This window comes from Palaemon carinicauda, chromosome 4 (genome assembly GCF_036898095.1).
Source record: "Palaemon carinicauda isolate YSFRI2023 chromosome 4, ASM3689809v2, whole genome shotgun sequence".
Lineage (NCBI taxonomy): Eukaryota > Metazoa > Arthropoda > Malacostraca > Decapoda > Palaemonidae > Palaemon > Palaemon carinicauda.
Genome location: NC_090728.1, coordinates 52,957,087 through 52,972,254, shown reverse-complemented (window position 1 = coordinate 52,972,254; position 15,168 = coordinate 52,957,087). Strand labels below are relative to the sequence as shown.

General features: G+C 39.0%; 1 protein-coding gene across 1 annotated transcript in view; it reads left to right on the top strand.

Annotated features, from left to right (window-relative positions):
- LOC137639422 (voltage-dependent L-type calcium channel subunit beta-1-like) overlaps window positions 1-15,168 on the top strand; it is a 75,435-nt gene that overhangs the window by 36,777 nt on the left and 23,490 nt on the right. The window contains exons 5-6 of the mRNA XM_068371696.1: window positions 5,544-5,805; window positions 9,362-9,626. Of these exons, the coding sequence (XP_068227797.1) occupies window positions 5,544-5,805; window positions 9,362-9,626 (527 nt within the window). The remainder of the gene's footprint in view (window positions 1-5,543; window positions 5,806-9,361; window positions 9,627-15,168) is intronic.

Sequence of the window (15,168 nt, the reverse complement as noted above, 5' to 3'; positions counted from 1 at the left end):
GGTGGATAAGTGGAAGACTGCTTTGCAGGACTTCCTGATCCCCCACACAGTCTCTTTCAGGGACTGTAGCTCTTTGAGGGCATCTGCAGCCAAACCGTTTGGTGCGGTCATGTCTAAATATTCTCTAGACCCCTGCAACTTCTTCCTCTTAGACATCTCCACCTGTAATTCCTTCAGAGGCGATTGAAGGATATCTGGTTAACCTCCAGGGATACCCTGAGCCATCCTGTTCCAATGGCACAGGAGTTATGGCCTGATCTTACCTGGTAGTTGGATGGAGAAACCGCACCAAGGGAGTCCCACTTTACTCCCCACCTAGATGGTCATCTGTTCTCAGATGTGTTGAAGGAGGGCTGGGGTGCACACCTGGGTGGCCTAATTACATCAGGTGTGCAGTCAGCCGAAGAGAAGCGTCTGCACATGGGCGGATTAGAAATGTGAGCAGTGTTTCTAATGCTGCAAGCATTCCAGGAACATTTGAGGAAGCACTATGTAATCTTTATGAGCAACAACTTCACCTTACAAATGTGGCTGCAGACTATATTGCTCCCTCTTTACAAGTTTACAAAGCAGATGCCCATTTGGGTAATGTACCATACAGTTGAGCTGTCAGCAAGATACATCCCAGGCAAGAGGAATTTACAAGTAGACAGGCTTAGTTGCCAGGGTCAGGTTATAGGGTTGGAGCGGTCCCCACATCCTTTTGTAGCTGAAAGGTTTCTTTCCAAGTAGCGATCACCAGGAATCTACCCGTTTGCCACACAGCTGAGCTGGACTCCCCAGGTATTTTTTCCCCATTCTAGATCCATGGGCAGTGTTTGATGATGCTGGTACATTTAACAATGAAATAAGAAATAAAACAAACATGACTAAGTGGAATTTTTGTGAAATGCATCTACAAAATACATTTCTGTATTTATTCCACCTTGCATCTCTTCTAAGGTACTACACTGTGTTCTGCAAGCATTTTCTACAGTAAGCATATCCCTTGAGGGAAGCTGTTGTATGGTTGTACCTTCATTACCAACTTAACCTCTCGTAGAATGGCCTCCCAGTCATATCACACCTCGTGCGGCGTACTGTAGGCAGTGTTCCTTCGGCTCCTATACGCTCTTTCTTTATGTCATTCTTCTTTGCCTCCCTTCAGACTTTCTTTTTTTGGTTTAGCTTCCAGCCTCTTTTAACTTTCACTTCAGTATAAGTGCAGGAGTTTTCCCTAAGTTGCATTTGGGTGCTGAATGACCTTTCAGGACCCAGTGCTTGGTATATAGCCTAAATTCTCAAATAAGATTGCATTGATATCACTGGGCCTCACAGACAAATTCCATGAGTCCTATTCTCTCTTATCTCTACAAAATCATGTAAACTAATATTATCAATGGCGATAGATATTAAAGCTCTCTCTCTCTCTCTCTCTCTCTCTCTCTCTCTCTCTCTCTCTCTCTCTCTCTCTCTCTCTCTCACAAGCCGGAAGAGCTGAAGGTGTGAGGGCAATTCATCATGGAGATTTCCCTTCACCCTAACCAATGGCAATTCCCTATTACTTTATATCCCCCCCCCCCCCCTAAGTTCCAATCCCTACCCCCAACAACATCAATAAACCAATCAGTACATGACATTTGCATCTAGACAATTGGCATATGAATGGTACTGAGCATGCTCCGCTGGTTGACATGAGTTATTTAAGGGAATATTTTCGCTTTTGTTCGATGATCAATGCACCAATGAAGCAATATATAATATAATACCTATTTCAACAATTTTAAGGGTATATAAGTGCATATAAGTCGCACATTGAAATAAGAGAGGTTGAAAGCATAGTGTAATTGTAGAAAATGGAGATATGAGAGCGATATATATATATATATATATATATATATATATATATATATATATATATATATATATATATATATATATATATATATATATATATATATATATATATATATACACACATATATATATATATATATATATATATATATATATATATATATATTTATATATATATTACTAGCTGAGCTACAACTTTAGTTGGAAAAGCAGAATGCTATAAGGCCATGGGCGACGACAGGGAAAATAGCCCAGTGAGGAAATAAATCAAGATGAGAATCAGCAGCTGAAGACTAGACAGGAAAACAATACTCGAAACAATGAAAGCTGAAAGAATTAAAACACTTCTTCAGAATCGATTGATCACCATAAATCTTACAAGACTCTCAATAAGCCAATTTTTTGGTGCAATTGAAGAGACAGACCTAATGTGTCTCTCAAAAGTAAATTTGCTGTTGAGAATCACGCCTAGAATTTTGAGATAGTCATACAGAGTTAAAGAAACATAATCAATGCTGAGATCCGGATATTGAGGAGCCACTGTGTTGACCCACTCACAATCATACTTTTGAGTTTTGTTAGGATTCGGCTTCATGCCCCTTAATTTGCACAGGTCACTAATTTTAGCTAGATTTCTATTTAGGGATTCAGCAATGCCAGATCAACATTCAGAAGAATTGATGCAAAAAGAGTAGCATCATCTCCACATGCAACAAGCTTGTTTTTTTAGGCCAAACCACATGTGTGTATATAGTATGAAAAGTAATGGGCCAAGAACACTACCCTGAATAACACCAGCTATTACATTCCTATACTCACTATGGTGCCCATCAACAACTTTGTGGTATATTACTTCAAATTTCAATAATGATGCTAGGAAAAGACCCACCCACTTCCAACTGGTTTATATATATATATATATATATATATATATATATATATATATATATATATATATATATATATATATATATATATAAATCCCTTTCTATACATACTTCCATACATATAAATATATATACAGTATATATATACAGTTTATATATATATATATATATATATATATATATATATATATATCCCTTTATAATACATACTTCCATACATATAAATATATATATGGTATATATATATATATATATATATATATATATATATATATATATATATATATATATATATATCCCTTTATATGCATACTTCCATACACACAAATATGTATACAGTATATATATATATATATATATATATATATATATATATATATATATATATATACATATATATGCAGTATATGAAATGTCTGTACTGTATTTGTATATATGGAAAATTAGTTATGTAACTAGTTTTGGGTTAGTTTCTTGTGTCACTTCCCCTTCCTCCAAAACTCTACTAATGAGTGGATAAAGAATAAGCATTCCCGCCCAAGGCGAACACTCGTTAAGTCCTATAAATTACCTAAAATTGATACACATGAATTGGAGCTTTGGGACAGTATGCATTTTAGTTTAGAGTCCTGTAGATCCTGGTAATCTTGTCTTGGGCCAGTAGAACAAAGATGCCTTGGTTCTGCTTGTCTGAATGTTGAGTTTATTACCCATAGATGCTTACCCTTGTCTAATACAGGAATGATTTTTTTTTTTTTTTTTTTTTACCGTATGGGTGGTGTAGAAAGTAAAATGTATAGTAAAATTGATTGCTCGGGCAAAGACCAGGGGAATTACAGATTGCCCCATGTCCATAAATAGAAAACAGAAGTGGACATGATGCCAGATATATGAATGTAACTTTTAGTAACTAATACACCACTTCTAATGTAAGTGGCTTGTATTATAAAATCCTGAAAATAGTTATTAACAACTATCAGTTCTCATCAAGATTATTTATTTCTTCTACTTAAGAAGGGTAGTTTACAAAACTTGAGTTGAATTAAGTAACAAACAGGACATTGAACTTTTTGTAAGATGATAGTTTTATTTAGTTAATGGCTCAGCCGACCAGTGAAAACTGTAAAGACCTTGCTGACAGGGAGTTATTCTTAGAAATTTCAGTTTAGAATATTATGATTGAAATAGTTTATTTTGATGAGTGAATTAGCCATTGATATTTCACTCTAAATTATTGCTTAGTCTATATTTATTCCTTTGAATGTTTTTATTCCTTTCGTCAATAATTACTATGTGCTTTAGGAAGATTATTTACTTTATGCCAATTTAAAAAAAAAGGCCAATAAACTGTAAAAACAGGTGTTTTGTAAAGTTATCTTTAGTTTGGGTAAGCATATTTGTCAGTAGTTGGTTTGAGTGTAAAATGAAATTGGTTTTGTTCACTGAGACTTCCCTATATGATGAGTGAATAGTATCTTCCTTAGTGCAAGCAATATCATGAATAATTAGGTTATTCTGATAAGATTACATTTTCCAATTAGTGTAGATCTCAAATCGATACAAGAAAACATTTCATGGCAGCTGTTTATAAAGTAGGGTACAATTGAGATTATGAAAGTAGGGTACAATTGAGATTATGAATTTTCTGTCCCTTATTTATTTAGTCTATATATTCAGTTTTTGTGTATTTAATTTTCACTTGGCGCAGTGTAACTTTTCACTTATTTGCAGTGCAATGGGTGTATTGTTTGGGTTATACTCCGAATATATTAACTTGTTTCACTCCGATTTTTATTCCTGTTCCTTCCTTTTTTAAGTAATAATTGTTCTTAAGTAAGGCATTAGTATTATACACCCTTTGAATAAGAAATCACTGATTGCGCTTGCTTTAACTAATCTTTAGAACACCTTAAAATCCACTCTAGTCTCCATTGTATTCATCATTGCTGATGCATTTCCAAGCATTTTATCTATATTAGCACTGCTGTTATTTTTGCATCGCTGTATGACGTGTGTTTTTTCTATCTTATTGCTGTTTTCTTTTGCCATTAACATCAGAAAGTGCCAGCAATAATTTCTTCATTTATGAATTGGTGCTACCAAAAAAATTGTTTACAATGGTGAATGTATTTTTCAACTGTACCACAGCTACTTGTACTTTACTTACTTTTATCCTTGTTAGTATAATTCATATTGCATGTGTTATTATGACTGTTAAATCATGTTGTGTACCGTAATGCATTTTGCATAAATCAATAGTGCAAGTTTTGTGATAGATTGTAATTATTCCTTGGCATCTGAAATTGGCTGAAGGGCTTTATTGGATGCTGGACTTGTTGGTGTCCGTTCAGATACCGAACCACTCTTCTTTTTACATTATAATTTAATGGCTCCAAAAGGAAGCAACTACATTATTCCTTTAGAATCTAATTCGGTGCTGTCTTGATTTCCAGGCTTCGTCGGAAACCCGTTTACAATTTTCTCTACACTTAGTCTCATTTTTGTATATATGATTAAGAGCCCTTTTTCCTCTTATCTTTAAAACCAAAACCTACGCCACTGTCTCTTCAAATTTCATACTGATTATTTTCAATTAACTTTTGCCCCTATTATTTTAAATTTACATTTTTTTACATGGAATTTTGATAGCCCTCAGATCCTGCTTGGTACTGTAAAGTGGCTCTTCACATGTTTTGGGTAGCCATGATCTTGTATAGCTTAATGACCCAGTATGTTGTTCCTGTTGCCAGTCTTAATTCCGCTGCAAACCTTTCTGCCCATAGATCCCCTTGTCAGTAACCCTCATTATACCACTCACAGGACTTGATCTCGACAATGGAATAGATCTGGGCGATGACTCTGATTCGTTAGGAAATTCTAAAGGAAAGACATCCATCACAACGCCACCAGCAAAGGAAAAACGGAAGCCTTTCTTCAGGAAACCAGAGAATATCCCCCCTTATGATGTTGTGCCTTCCATGCGCCCGCTAGTGCTTGTCGGCCCTTCTCTTAAAGGGTATGAGGTCACGGACATGATGCAAAAGGCGCTTTTTGATTATGTTAAGCACAGATTTGAAGGAAAGTAAGTATACCCAATTTTGGTTATTTGATTAAAAGGTCTATATAGTATTTCAGATATAAGTTGGTGATGTTTTGATGCCACAGATAAGTTTAAATTTGAGCCTCATTACAGATAGTAGGAACACGTTATTTTAACCAAGTTCCTATGATTGCTCAAAATGGTCTCATTTCTGCCGTGATGTATCATCATGTATTAGTTCATGCATTATGTCATTGCTTGCACATAGTTGATTATTTCAAGCAAATAACGAATCCACCACCACCTCTGTGATCCAGCAGTTAGGTTATCTAGAGGAAAAATGAGTATCATGTGTTCTTTAAGGATTTTATTATTCATAGAATATACAGTACATATATATTGTCTTGTCAAATTTATCAAGCCATAGACAGCAGCTTTCTCCTTGCAAAAATCAGAGCATACACTATTTACAAAGGATGCAAAGCAAACAACAGCATCCTTAGCCTCCTAAGAGTTTGCCAAATTTCCTCTTCATGATATATTCTGTTATACTCCATCATTACAGTGCTCAATTTAGTGCTGGTTAACTTAACAAATCTCAGGGCTGGGTTTTGTGAAGAAAATTTCATTGGTCATCTTTCATAAGCTATATTGAAAGAAAAATCCTCCATGAAATTTGAGGCCTGTGAAAATTATGTCTCTAATAGCTAAAAAAAAGTTAGCATGTGGTATTTTGCCATATTTTATATACAGTAGTACTGTACCTCAGTTTACAAGTGACTGAATGCAGGGAAATTGGTATACAAACTTAGAAATTCAAATTGTATACGGTCTGCGAGCAAAAATTTCCCTACATATGCACATATTTTTATGGGGATATCCTATATAAATGAGACTATCTTGTGATGCACAGAATTTCTCTGGTGTACAGTGTAATTAATAGTTACTGAAAGTCTCAAATTAATATATTTTAAATGTTTGATATGAGTTGAGGTATGTCACTATTAATAATATACTGTCCACAGTATATGTGTGTGTGCAACCAGTTTCTAAACTAGGTGTATGTCTAAAGTAAAAAATGAGGCTTTGGTCCATGGTAACATTTGTTTAACAGTATTTTTGTATAAGCCGTTTGATATTTTGTAGAAGGGCAAATAACCAAAAGCTTTTGAAGAAGGAAAATTAAAAATGACAGCGTTAGGGTAATTATGATTTGAAGTATAAAAAAAAAATGTGGCTGTACATATATTACGCCAGCTGGTAGCCCATTGGATGATACTCTACTCATGACCTCGCACATTAGTTCTTAGGATTTCATAATACTTAGCTCTTAGTTGCTTTTATCTATTCTGCATTTACTAGTGTTGTGGATATCATCTCTCATCCTGTAAGTGAGAACGTGGTAATCAAACTTGCTCTGAATAAAGTACCTTTATGTTAGAATAAAGGAAAATATACCGAAGAGAAAATTAATATATAAAATATGGTAAAGTACTTTAACACCTACTATTGTTTTTTAGTTATTAGAGGCATACTTTTCACAGGCCTCAAAGTTTATAGAGGATATATTTTTTATCAATATAGCTTATGAAAAATTACTAGAAAATATATTTTTTGATGATGGTAAATATAACAACTCCCAAAATGAAAAAAGCAGGTTTGAATTTCTCATTTTATGCAATGTTTTCCGAGAAGATAAAAGGCCTTAGTGATTTCAGGCATCCAAACATCCAATGTGGAGGAAAATATCTAAAGTAATAGCATTAATAACTTTTATCTTTTTAGTTATAGAAAGGATTTTAAACAATGACAAGTTGTATAGCAACTTTATATGTTATGGGTGCCTAAAAGATTAAAGCATTGGGTCAAAAGTAGTATCAAGCATTGTCAGATATCTACATCCCAGCATGATAAAAAATTAGCTAATCAATGAAATCCCGCCTTAGAGTTCAGCATCATACCCCATTGACCATATCACTTACTGATCCATCTTGAATCTTTATCAAGATTTACAACCTCTTCATTTTATATTAGTAGAGAAAATAATGATAGAGATAAAAAGAATGTCTTTGGCTTAATACTGTGCCATCTTATTACCTAAGCCATTAATACAGATCTTATTATCATTATTACTAGAAGCTAAGCTACAACCCTTGATGGAAAAGCAAGATACTATAAGCCCAAGGGCTCCAACAGGGAAAGATAGCCCAGTACGGAGAGGAAACAAGGAAATGAATACATTGCAAAAGAAGTGATAGAATTAAGATAAAATAGATTATTTTAAGAACAGTAACAACAGTAAATTAGATATTTTGCATATAAACTATAAAAACTTGAAAAAACTAGAAGATGAATAAGATAAAACAGAGTGCCCAAGTTTAGCGTAGAGCAAGAGAACTCGAAGCCAAGACAGTGGAAGGCCTTGGTAGAGAGGCTATGGCACTACCCAAGACTAGAGAACAATGGTTTGATTTTGGAGTGTCCTTCTCCTAGAAGAGCTGCTTACCATAGCTAAAGAGTCTTTTCTACCTTTACCAAGAGGAAAGTAACCACTTAGAAAACTATACTCAGGGGAATTCTTGACAAGATGAGATTAGACTTGCGAAAAATAGTCATCAACTCTACTTTTGGGCTCTTTATAAAATAAATACAAGATAAAGTAATGACTCGGCTACTAACTCCTAATGGAGATCGCTCAACAATCCGAGTGTAATAGAGTATTCTGCCTCCAAGTCTGAAACTAAAAAAGAGAAAAATGGAAATGTGTGAATCTAATAGTTAATCAAGTAAAGGCACTCTCTTTGAGCATGTCTGAATTCAATTCAAGTGGGTAAGGTGGTTTTGATGCAGCCAGTTAAATGTACTTCAGCTGTTTCTTTAATGTTGTTCGTTGTTATGAGTTGTTACAGAAACCAGTGATAGTGAAGCATCTAGCTAACTATATTGTAGGTGTAGTCAAATCAAGGATACTCCGGCTAAAGTAATGGTCACGGTTGATAATGTCCACTTTATACAATAAGAATGATTTTCCTGGTAAGATGTTAAGACTTCTTTCTATTTGTACAGTATACAGATAACTTCTATTGAATATTTTTAGCTGTAGATTCATTTTTACCTTGATCTTTTGAAAATTTCTTTCCTCTGAAACTTTTCTGTCTTTTTTCATTAAATTTTTAAGACTGGGAAATATTATGAAATGAATGTTCTTATTATTGGATATTAAACTCGCTTTGAATTCTTCTACACAGTGTGACGTATGTAATTTTTAAATTCTGCTTGAAGTGCAATTTTATTTATTAATACCAGCAAATGGGGTTTAGTCTTTTACTCAATAAGAGCAGCCAGATTAATATCCATTTCATTTTGGGAGCTAAAACCTTTTTGGTATATTTTCATCAACGATTCTACTTAGGGCCTATTAGTGATATTCAATTTAATGTTTAGAATCTATTGCTAAAACTTACGGTGTAAATTATTTAGGCTCCCCTGTAATCTATACCTTCTTCTCTTGATCTGAAGTAAAAAGAATCTATATCAGTAAGGATAGTTTATTTTTTGCTGCTTATTTTTCCTATAGTAACAAAAACATTATTTCCAGGGTGATCATCACTCGGGTGAGTGCTGATATCTCTCTAGCCAAACGGAGTCTTCTAAATAATCCCAGCAAACGTGCACTTATGGAACGGTCTAACTCTAGGTCTTCATGTATAGCAGAAGTTCAAGCAGAAATTGAACGAATATTTGAGTTAGCCAGAACTTTACAGTTGGTGGTACTTGACTGCGACACAATCAATCATCCTTCACAACTTGCTAAGACCTCTCTTGCTCCTATTCTTGTTTACCTGAAGATATCTTCTCCTAAAGTAAGTGTTACTGTATAAAGTGTGTATTTGGTAATTTCCTTGTACCCATTAATTGAAAATAAATAGCTTTATCAGAGATGTGGCCAAAGTACCTGGAAGAGTACCTTGTGTAAAGTTGACTAATCTTGGAAATGATTATTGCGTATTTTGAAAGTTGTCAATTGTTAAATGCATCATTATTATTTTATTGTTTTATTTCTGATTGTTTATTTTTTTTTTACAACTATGGCTCTTGCCTAGATTAAATTTACCAATGTGAATTGTTTTTGAGATTCATATTTTTTCAATATTAAACTTACCCGATAATCATGTAGCTGTCAACTCTGTTGCCCGACAGAATTCTATGGAGGGATACGCCAGCTATCACAATACTAGAAGGGGGTGTACTTACCAGCGCCACCTGTGGCCAGGTACTCAAGTACTTCTTGTTGACACCTCCTCAATTATTCCTCTGTCGTGCTTCTGACAAGACGTTCTGGGATACGCTTATGTTCTTGGAGTATTTTCACGACTTTGGTGAAGTATTTCTCTTTGATTTCGGCTGTCGCTTTACTGGAAACTTCTATTTTAGCTTAGTTAGCTTTTGGAATTAATTTGATTAATTTTGGTGACGAAGAGAGTATGAACTCTCGTTCACCTTTCAATGGCCGACCCTTCCCTTAGACGGAAGTGTTGGTGTCTAAGAGAGTATAGACTCTTTTTCTTAATTTTGCTTAACAAAAGTTATAGATTTATTTTATATCTCTCCGCCTCTTATAGGCCTCTTCGATTAACTTCCTTTTATTATAAACTTATTAAAATTAATTTTTATATTTGTTTATATTCGACCTTCCTAATAGTAGGCGGTCTTTTCTTGGTACCGAAGTTAATTATCGTGAGCCCGTCATTTCGGTTTTACCTGTTAACATATTATGCTATTTTAAGGTCTTTGAAAGAATTTCTTTGATAGTCTCGTACTTTTTCAAAGTTGAACTAACGTTTTGTTTGTCTCGGCAGTTGTTGACGTTCAGAACGTTTCAACTTGCACTCTATCGTTACGATAGAGAAAGAATGTTCACGGTTTCACATTGCAGTAAGAGTAACCGTGTCTAGCGTTTTGTTCATTATTTCTTAACTTAATGGTTTTGATCCTAATAAGGAACTTTTCTTTTTGGGAAATATTTCAGTTTTTTCCTTTAACAATAATATGTTTTAACGATATATATGATTGGGCTCTTCTCTCAGGTTCTAAGTCAAGAGAGAGAGAGAGAGAGAGAGATAGAGACGGAGGGAGAAAGAGGATAAACGTTTCCCTCAAGCCTGCCAGGCGTACGAGTAACGTCGTTATCGTTTTGCTCTTATCCCTAGTCTCTTTAGGGGAAGAAACTAAACGTTTCTAGAGTGATCTAGTGTTTAGTCTCTTTCCAGCCACTGAATTTTCTTTCATTAGATTTTTCTGTTACATTGTAATTCTGTTTTCGCAATTACTAACTTTTGAGAAGGATAGAATTGCGTGTTTCAGGTACAAACCACTTAAAGTTTCGAGTTCAGTGAAATAAGTGCAAACAGAAATCAAAGTGATAAGTGATTAGCGCAAAGTATGTCAGTGTTATGCGTGAGGGTACTTTTGTGCGCGCCAGTCGTCCTCCCAGTCCGGGACCTCTTGCAAGCTCCCAAGCCCAGGGGAGAAGCAATGTCGAAGGATTAAAGGGTTCGGCAGGCCTTGATCGGCGCACAGAAGTATCCTCGGTGGTTGTGGGCGTGTCTTACCGAGACCGTCACTCCCACCCGCAGACGATTGAGCCCTTATTTTGCTCGTCTGCAGAAGAGATTTAGAGGAGAAAATATAGGCAGAGTAACGCTGGTCTCAGGTCTCAAGACCTCTTAAACGTAAGTCCAGACCTATGCCAGACGTACGAAGTAAAGTTCAACAACCCGGATGCAGTCATTGGGTTAGCTCTGACTCTCCTCAGTCATCAGTTTGTCGGGCTGAGAGTGCGCCTACACTCCCCCCGCCTATGCTCGCTCCACCTGATCGCAGTACCACCTGCCAGGCGTACGATGTTGTGGACTCTACTACAGTCCATGCAAGCACAGCTTTCGGACCTGATGCGTGAGTGTCGTGCTGAGAGTGTTGCACCTCCTCCTCCTCCTGCACCGGTGGTGCACCAACCGCCTGCACCCGTTCAGCCTGGGCTGCACCCGTTCAGCCTGTGCTGCACTCGCTGCACCCAGTCGCAGCACCTTCTGCCAGGCGTACGATGTTGTGGACTCTACTACAGTCCATGCAAGCACAGCTTTCGGACCTGTTGCGTGAGTGTCGGGCTGAGAGTGTTGCACCTCCACCTGCACCCTTTCAGCCTGTGCTCAACCCGCCTGCACTCGCTGCACCCAGTCGCAGCACCATCTGCCAGGCGTACGATGTTGTGGACTCTACTACAGTCCATGCAAGCACAGCTTTCGGACCTGTTGCGTGAGTGTCGGGCTGAGAGTGTTGCACCTCCACCTGCACCCGTTCAGCCTGTGCTCAACCCGCCTGCACTCGCTGCACCCAGTCGCAGCACCATCTGCCAGGCGTACGATGTTGAACCTCTTTCTGTGTTCGCTGTTCCCAGTGTTGTTCAGCCTCAGCCTTCTTTAAGGCAACCTTTGGTTTGGGATCAGGAGGATTACTCCACTCTTCCTCCTCCTCCCCTGGCTGCTCCACCGGTGGTGCAACTCTCGGTGGAGGTACAACCTCTTCCACCTGTGAGTCAGTCTCCTCAGCTGCTGCACCGAGCTCAACCCGTGCACCCTGATCCTGCGCCTCAGACACCTCTGCTTGCGGGAACTTTACCTTGTTCTGCGCAACCTCGGTCTCTTCACGCTCCACTCATACCACAGGAACAGGAACTTTCTGCACCTTCCACTGTTGTTGTTCCAGCTCGTTCTGACTCTGCTGTTCAGCATACCTTACCTCCATTTTCAAACCATGGCAAAAATATGAATCATGAGTTATGAATGTAAGGTAAACATTATGTTGATTTTTAAACCCCATGCAAGCATGCATAAAGCACTCTAGCACTGGTCATGGAATTTCTGAGAATGTTAAACGCCATGCACACGCTCTGCTTTCCTTACAGCAGGCTCTGCTTACAGCAGGCTCTGCTTACTACATGCTCAGCATTCAGCATGCTCTGCATTCAGCATGCTCTGCATACAACATGCTCTGCATACAGCATGCTCTGCATTCAGCATGCTCTGCATACAACATGCTCTTCATACAGCATGCTCTGCATACAGCATCCTCTGCATTCATCATACTCTGCATACCTTACCGCATGCTTCTCAACATATCTTGGGTTGTTGCCAACTCACTAGACTGTCAAGCAGTTTCATAACGTTGCCTTCTAGTCTGCTGCTTTTGCACCAGTGAACCCTCACTCAGAGAACTTAGCTTTTCTAGGATAAGGTCCCTGTAGATGAGAAAGTTCTTTTCTCCCTCCTTCTGATATTCCCTTGAGGACTCTGTCATTTGGAGGGAGCCTTTAGCTGCATAACCTCTTATGGACTTTTATTTAAGCATAACATGCTTACAGGGAAGGTAATGGTTCCACTTCAGCCGCTAATCCCGTCTGTTACCACACCTGCTCCCATAGACCTTGAGCTGTGTTGCATGACATGCAGTCCAAGCTTAGTCCTTGTTAGAGGATTTTTTGTTTACGGAGTCAATGTGTCACGGGGAAGACGTTCAACAACCAACAGAAGGGACTTGTTGTGACGCAGTGCGGCTACCTCAGCAACCCGTTAAGGAGTTGTCTGTACGACCCAGATAGTCTAGACAGATTCGGGTTGTCACTGTATTTCCTCGCTTGCCCATGATTGACAGTTTACAGACTGTGCAGCAGTATCATGATCTTGTGTCCGGCTCCGTCAGACGACTGGCTTTTAAGAGCTCCCACAAGTCGTCGCTGTCTGGAGATTTTCAAATGGACTATGGTTCTGACCAAGGAACTGGGCCTCCTGGTCAATTTTGAGGAGTCTCAGCTAGTTCCATCCCAGACCATTGTTTCCTTGGGTATGGATCTTCAGAGTCGAGCTTTTCGGACTTGTCCGTCGGCCCCAAGGATCTTCCAAGCCCTAGAATGCATCCAGAGCATGCTGAGAAGGAACCGATGCTTAGTCAGGCAGGGGATGAGTCTAACAGGGACACTTTCATCGCTGGCCCTGTTCATCGAGTTAGGGAGACTCCACCTCCGCCCCCTTCAGTATCATCTAGCTGCTCACTGGATAAAGGACATGACGCTAGAGACGGGCTCAGTTCCTGTTTCCGAAGAGATGAGGTCTACTCTAACGTGGTGGAAGAACAGCATTCTTCTCAAGGAAGGTCTACCTTTGGCTGTTCAGACCCCCGACCACCGTCTCTTCTCGGACGCATCGGACACGGGCTGGGGTGCGACACTGGACGGACAGGAATGCTCGGGAACATGGAATCAGGAGCAAAGGACACTTCACATCTATTGCAAGGAGTTGTTGGCAGTTCATCTGGCCTTGATAAACTTCAAGTCCCTCCAGCTTAACAAGGTGGTGGAGGTGAACTCCGACTACACCACAGCCTTGGCTTACATCTCCAAGCAGAGAGGGACTCATTCGAGGAAGTTGTTCAAGATCGCAAGGGACCTCCTCATTTGGTCAAAGATCGAAAGCTCACGCTGGTAACGAGGCTCATTCAGGGCGATATGAATGTCATGGCAGATCGCCTCAGCCGTAAGGGTCAGGTCTTCCCCACAGAGTGGACCCTTCACAAGAATGTTTGCAGCAGACTTTGGGCCCTGTGGGGTCAGCCAACCATAGTTCTATTCGCTACCTCGATGACCAAGAAGCTCCTCTTGTATTGTTCTCCGATTCCAGACCCAGCAGCAGTTCGCGTGGATGCCTTTCTGCTGGATTGGTCCCATCTCAACCTGTATGCATTCCCGCCGTTCAAGATTGTCAACAGGGTACTTCAGAAGTTCGCCTCTCACAAAGGGACACGGTTGACGTTGGTTGCTCCCCTCTGACCCGCGAGAGAAGGGTTCACCGAGGTACTGCAATGGCTGGTCGACGTTCCCAGGACTCTTCCTCCTAGAGTGGACCTTCTGCGTCAACCTCACGTAAAGAAGGTACACCCAAACCTCCACGCTCTTCGTCTGACTGCCTTCAGACTATCGAAAGTCTCTCAAGAACTAGAGGCTTTTCGAAGGAGGCAGCCAGAACGATTGCCAGAGCAAGGACGACATCCACTCTCAGAGTCTATCAGTCTTAATGGGAAGTCTTCCGAAGCTGGTGCAAGGCCAATGCAGTTTTCCTCAACCAGTACCACTGTAACCCAGATTGCTGACTTCCTGTTACATCTAAGGAACGTAAAATCCCTATCAGCTCCTTCGATCAAGGGTTACAGAAGTATGTTGGCAGCGGTTTTCCGCCACAGAGGCTTGGATCTTTCCTCCAACAAAGATCTACAGGACCTCCTTAGGTCTTTTGAGACCTCAAAGGAACGTCGGTTGTCCACTCCAGGCTGGAATCTAGACGTGGTCCTAAGGTT